General features: G+C 41.4%; 1 protein-coding gene across 2 annotated transcripts; it reads right to left on the bottom strand.

Moving 5' to 3' along the window:
* Positions 1 to 2,481: 2,481 nt before the first annotated feature.
* On the bottom strand, positions 2,482 to 6,060 carry nipsnap1 (nipsnap homolog 1 (C. elegans)). Of its 2 annotated transcripts, none has more exons than XM_076989891.1 (10): positions 5,818 to 6,060; positions 5,448 to 5,524; positions 4,978 to 5,023; positions 4,533 to 4,627; positions 4,247 to 4,317; positions 3,636 to 3,776; positions 3,494 to 3,525; positions 3,291 to 3,385; positions 3,138 to 3,221; positions 2,482 to 2,849 (listed from the first exon to the last, which is right to left on the bottom strand). In XM_076989891.1, the coding sequence occupies exons 1-10, from the start codon at positions 5,889 to 5,891 to the stop codon at positions 2,785 to 2,787; spliced, it is 780 nt and encodes a 259-aa protein (XP_076846006.1). In that variant the 5' UTR covers positions 5,892 to 6,060; the 3' UTR covers positions 2,482 to 2,784. The 2 variants fall into 2 exon arrangements, with proteins under 2 accessions (XP_076846006.1, XP_076846005.1); XM_076989890.1 differs by having other exon boundaries at positions 5,448 to 5,587; positions 5,818 to 6,049.
* Between the last annotated feature and the right edge of the window lie 217 nt (positions 6,061 to 6,277).

The following is a 6,277-nucleotide window of genomic DNA, read 5'->3' as shown; positions in this document are numbered from 1 at the left end:
TGAGACGAGACGAGACGGCAGATCAAACTAGGAGAAACTAGCATGTCTACATGAGTTTACGGACATTACAGCAATAGACTTTATCTACAAATACTACCAGATAAAGCAACAAGCGCCCATTAACGTTTTCAACATTTAATGTATCGTTTATGTCCATTTGGAATTACTGTGATTTATTCTTGTCTAATCATATATAACCTACATAATCACAATATCAAATATATCATACACAAAACGTCCTGTTTGCCATCACAATAATTGAAGGCTTAAACATTAATTACTCCATGCCATGAGGTGAAGCACCTCTAGGTACATACACAGGTTTTACTACCCCAAGAACAACGATTTACTGATTACTTTCAACACATTTATTGTAAATCTTCATATTTATGACAGTTACACAGGGCAATTAAGAACTTTCCACAGCAACAGTTCAGTCTACCAATCTATTCATACAGCAAAAACAGTGATGGCAGAAAACAAACGATGCAGACCAAAAAGTAACAAAGCTGCACCCACGCGATGTCTTAGATCGCAGAAAGTGGCATTTGAAGATCCATAAAGTGGATCTAACTGAGAAGGTCATCACAGTTTCTGCTCCTAAATCTGTCATTAGATTTGCACACATGGCCATACGCAGACCTTGGCAACAATTTATTTCAGCTGCATCCTCAAGATACTGGATATCCTCAAGACGTCCTCATACTGGATGTTAGACTTATTTGGCCGTTTTATCACATATTGATTAAACATAGTTGTAGAATACATTGTGCACTGATGGCGAATCTGTTCTACTCCTGTGAATCTGGTGAACAAGGTTCTACTCTGTTGATACTCGATTGTACTTAGTGAGATTCATATCATGTCAACATCTTGCCATTGAAATCATCTTGTCACATGGGATCATTTGCATGTTAATATAATCTAAATTCTTTTTATCTTGTTTCATTTATTGGTCCCATTATACTGTCAGAAATATATACATATATAGTGTCAGTTATACTCAGATATATTGTCAGTGCTGTAATTTTAACCCAACAATATCCAATTAGCAGTGGTCCAACTGAAAAACAGCAGTGGATGGACACTGGAGCTGTGTGTGTAGACTAAGAGTATTACTGGTGTAAGAGGCCAAATCACAAAATTTTATCCAGTATTAACTGAATCAGCATCACTGCCACCCCAGGGATGGCTGACTATCTTCTATCATGTTTGTACATATTAATCTTTTTGTGTGCCACTTCAGGACCATTGATAAGGTAAAGCCTTGTGACATTGTGACATCCTTCTCAGGGTAAAGCCCATAGTGTGATATCATTGTAAGGGTAAAGCCCATATTGTGATATCATTGTAAGGATAAAGCCCATAGTGTGATATCATTGTAAGGGTTAAGTCCATATTGTAACATCATTGTAAGGGTAAAGCCCATATTGTGATATCATTGTAAGGGTAAAGTCCATATTGTGGCATCATTGTTGGGGTAAAACCTTTATTGTGACATCAGAAAGCTAGTCAGCTATGTACAGTGACATTATTGGGAGCTGGCCTAGCGTGAACTTATGGTTTGTCGTCATCTTTCCGTGATGATGTTTAGTGGAAATAGCTGCAAGCAGACCACTTACAAGACCTTTACAGGCCATTTACAAGACCTTTACAGGTCATTTACAGGCCCTTTACAGGCCATTTACAGGCGCTTTACATGCCCTTTTAGTAATAGATTTCAGTATTTGATCTCCCTCATTTTCTTTAACCTTTGAGATTCTGTAAATGAAATGGTCACATGCGATTCTAGGGAAACACCAAGAGGGGTTATGGTCCAAATTCAATACAGTATGCCAAACACATCTGAGTATTCTCAATGTTGACCACAGATCTCATGACCTTGCCTCACGGAGGAAGAGTCTGACCTGGGTGGAGTGTTTGCATCAGAGGCTTAACGTCAGCCTGCTGTCTGCAGCCCTGTAGGAACACAGCACACCCACACCACCATGCTAACGCCACCCTCCCTATTGCCCACACCACCATGCTAACACCACCCTCCCTATTGCCCACACCACCATGCTAACGCCACCCTCCCTATTGCCCACACCACCATGCTAACGCCACCCTCCCTATTGCCCACACCACCATGCTAACACCACCCTCCCTATTGCCCACACCACCATGCTAACGCCACCCTCCCTATTGCCCACACCACCATGCTAACACCACCCTCCCTATTGCCCACACCACCATGCTAACGCCACCCTCCCTATTGCCCACACCACCATGCTAATGCCACCCTCCCTATTGCCCACACCACCATGCTAACGCCACCCTCCCTATTGCCCACACCACCATGCTAACACCACCCTCCCTATTGGCTGTTGTCAATGTAGTGGGGTTTTTACCCCAGAACACTTTACTTAGCACAACAGCCCACAAAACTAACCAATCTACAACCTACAAAGAATCCACCACAAACTGCACAGATAGAGCCACTTGGTCTGGAGACTTTTGATTTATGGAAATATAAGGGAATGCCTTGACAATACAATAATATAATATCACACATTATTAAATCATTAAAAACTATTGGATTTTCAGGGAAAAAATGGCTCGTTCTGGAATGAGCAGATAACAAGACGTCATAAGCCATTAACCAATCAACTGCTTTTCATTCATTTAAAAAACACAAATAAGTCTTATTGTGCTTGAGTATATCAGCTGCAGTGAAACACACACACACACACACACACACACACACACACACACACACACACACACACACCACTGCCTGCTGTGTCACTGCAGAGGAGACGTCTTGGTGGGGACCAAAATTCTGGACTCCATTCTCTGGACTAAAGGAACTGTAAAGGACAGGGTTCAAGAAAACGTTTCAACTAACACTTGAATATAAAATAAATCTGAGTTACCATTTTTCTAGCACCCAAGTTAGCATTAATTGATTTGTAAAATGATGGTTATATGTTTACATTTAGTAAATACATAAATGCATTTCACAATAAAGTTGAAGAAACAGTAGTTTCTTGTTTTACTTGATTTTATGTGTAGGACTGATTTTCAAATGAACTTCAACAGTAATCCACTAGATGGCGACAGAAGATTGGCTAAAACTGTGGACAGTCTCGCCTCACCTGTGTAGTGCACACTGACATCCCAGCCCTCCTTCAACCACGCCGAGTTCCTGGTCTCCTCCCTGGACTGCAGGTCCTTATAGGCTACAGATACATAAACCCGTCACACGCCTGAGCCACCTGAGACTGAACATCTCATGGAGCTGAACTCACCCCACAGATGGTGAACCACGTAGAGCTCCCCGATCTGTGTGAAGAACCCCCCGACAGCCTCGTTGTTCTCTTGACGGTATTTGATTGCTCGAGCCCTGTGTGATGGGAATGATTGTTTATAAAATGTCATGACAGACTTATTGAACAGATAATATTTGCATATCCTTCATGCTCATGAATGTGCCACATTACCACAGACTCACCAGTGGTTTCCCCATTCTATCATTGACCCGGGCTTTGACGTACATGCAGAAACAAAGATGTGATGTTTTAAAACTGCATGGTCTTTCCATCTGATTACAGAAAGTTTGTACATGCGTTCTCTAGCACGCAGAAGAACAGTACCTTCAGCCTGTATGTTCTCAGCTCGTATATATTGGGTCCAGTTCTGGGCACAGGCTGGTTCCAGAAGCTGAACTCCAGTAGAAGCTGGTTCTGTTGGGACATTAACATTTTGCTCCTCTCTCTGTGAAACTCGAGGTATGTCTGGAGATGTTGGACCCAAAACACCAGAGAACGTACACAAAACGGAGAAAAATGAGATGAAAAGACGAACAAATGATTAGGCAAATATGCATATTACAAGGTCATTATACTTCTGTTTTATTGCTTTGACAACATCTATAATTGGTAGAATATTTCTTGTGTCATTAAACATTGCGGCCGATCTGAATTACAAATCTTGATTGTTTATTACAGTTTTACACAATTCTGGAATCCATGTGATCTCATTAAATGCTGTGTGATTTTCCTCTACGAAATGAGAGACAGGAGCCCTGATCTGAGGTCAGTGGAATAGCATAAGAAGGACATGAGAGTACATGTGTGTGTTTATGTAAAATGAAGTCTATCAGGACCCATTACAGAATTTTGTAATTTAACTATCTGCAGTGTGTGTATTGTACACATATACATATGGTTATCATGAACAAGAACTGAGTGAATGAACAAATTACCTTGTTAAGTTTGAGTTTCTTCAAACAGTCTGTTAGTACAGGATACCCGCCATAGTATCTCCACAGATGCACTACAACAGTCGAACAGCAGGGGTCACCACAGCACCATTTGACAACTAAGCTTAGTATCAAATATCTTTTATAGACAGTTTGTAAACTTAAAAATTACCATGGAAACATTACTATAAGCACAATATAGTTGTATACAGGAAAAAAGGGCAGCAACAGACTGTTAAATCACACAGGTTCAAAATGTCATAACCAGGGTAGATGTTTGTGGACCCACCAGCCTGGTTCCCCTGCCCGTACCACGTGTTCCAACTGCCCACCTCCTCACACGCCTCATTTATATCTCTGTACAGTTCCCCATGGAGCTCCGCACTAACAGTACCACAGAAAGAGAAACTTACCATTACTTTATTAACTACTTTCGCACCGAGATCTTAAAGTCGTTGTCCACTCCAGAGGACGGAAAATGCATTTATTTAAAATGGGCAGTAGGTTTCTTACTAAACCTGATATCAAAGTGGCCGCTGATTGAAGAAAGTCACTCAAAGATTGATGATTGTAAATGGTACAACCTGAGATCAGACTTAATGTGCTTAATGTTAAGAAAATGTATAATTAATAATTATCATGGAGGAACAATATTGCCCAAAACTTAAGATAGATTAGCTGCTGACCAAAACCTGGGATTAAATGAGATTGTAAATGAGTGTTAATCTACTCACCACAGAGAGTTGTAGGCATCCAGACACTCTGGCTTGACATTATGAACTGGAATAAAGATTAAAAACATATTTGTGGTAGTATGTGAAGGTGTAGATGTTTTTAGTTCAATGTATGAACTAAACCAGCCTGAGACGCTGGTCCAGCACCTCAAACACCTGAGACAGGTGATCAAGAGCTGTATGATTTACTCCCAACATACCCAGTCTGGCTCTGACTGGCTGTGTTTGGCCTTTACTGGCCTTGTCTGTCCAAGGCGTGTAGGGAGACAGAAGGATATATACTGACTGGCTTTGTCTCAAATCCTGTCACACACCAAATACCAAATATTAAATATATTCCTATTGTTATGTTGTGTGTGCAGATTCACAAAAAAGCGTGAAGAGTCACCCCACAGCCTAGACTGGTCATTAGCTCCCAGTGCTGTGTCAGTTTAAGCGAAGGCACCAGCAGTTGTGCAGGAGAAGCTCACACTGGATCTCGTAGAGGCCGCTGGTGTCTCTCTTGGCGAGCAGGCTCGAGTGGGCATCTTTCCTGGCGTCTTTCTTACTGTCGTTGTAGGCAAACAGGGACCTCAACCAGCCACCAAAATAACTCCTATCTGCCAAAGTCCTAATCAGTTTCAAATAAAAGCAAAGTTTCATAATACATATTATGTAAAGTTTAAATAGCAAGTGTTCGGCATCACTGTGACCTAATTATAATATTTAATTGAGTTCTTTAACTTCGGAAACAGGCCTACGTATGGTAGGCGGTACTGCATTCAAATAACGACCGTGAATAAACGGCAGATTGGACTTTAAACGTTCCTAATACATTCGTTGCAATGACAGAAAAATTACCTGGATTGCACCAGCGAGACGAAAGTTTCGCACAAAAACCTCGGTTTACAGTTCTTAAGAGGTAGAGACGCCATAGGGTTAGTTGCTGTTCAACTCAAATCAACATTCAGGTCTTCTGTGCGGATATAAAGCAGGAGTGTGTGGTTTCTGCTAATGTTTAACGTGTTTGTGTCTGTACGTAAGCAAACCCGCCGCGCGCGCCGCTACCTTTGATCTCGGACAGGGCGCGAGCGACCCTTCAACCTCACGCGCGCGGGCCGCTGCACACTGATCATGTAGTATTTGGTGCGTGTATAGACCAGTGAATTAGCACGACCTCCTGATGGGCTTTGTTAAGCTGATGGGTTTTGTCTGTATGTTTTACTGGATATTCAGAGTGCTTTAACATTTTTCTATGAATACAATATCTACTCCCAACAGTGTTTTCTTCCCAAATTCCTGATTTGATTAACCTGATTAA

This window comes from Brachyhypopomus gauderio, unplaced genomic scaffold (genome assembly GCF_052324685.1).
Source record: "Brachyhypopomus gauderio isolate BG-103 unplaced genomic scaffold, BGAUD_0.2 sc71, whole genome shotgun sequence".
Classification (NCBI taxonomy): domain Eukaryota; kingdom Metazoa; phylum Chordata; class Actinopteri; order Gymnotiformes; family Hypopomidae; genus Brachyhypopomus; species Brachyhypopomus gauderio.
Note: the sequence above shows the minus strand (reverse complement) of the source record. Positions and strands in the feature narration are given on the sequence as shown.

What these genes read in the sequence shown, in the direction of transcription:
- nipsnap1 (XM_076989890.1), bottom strand. Translation starts at nt 5,891, where the DNA reads ATGGCGTCTCTACCTCTTAAGAACTGTAAACCGAGGTTTTTGTGCGAA. An exon ending in CGGGCAGGGGAACCAGGCTG is followed by an intron (nt 4,318 to 4,532) that starts GTGGGTCCACAA and finishes CGACTGTTGTAG; the next exon opens with TGCATCTGTGGAGATACTAT. An exon ending in ATAGAATGGGGAAACCACTG is followed by an intron (nt 3,386 to 3,493) that starts GTGAGTCTGTGG and finishes CCCATCACACAG; the next exon opens with GGCTCGAGCAATCAAATACC.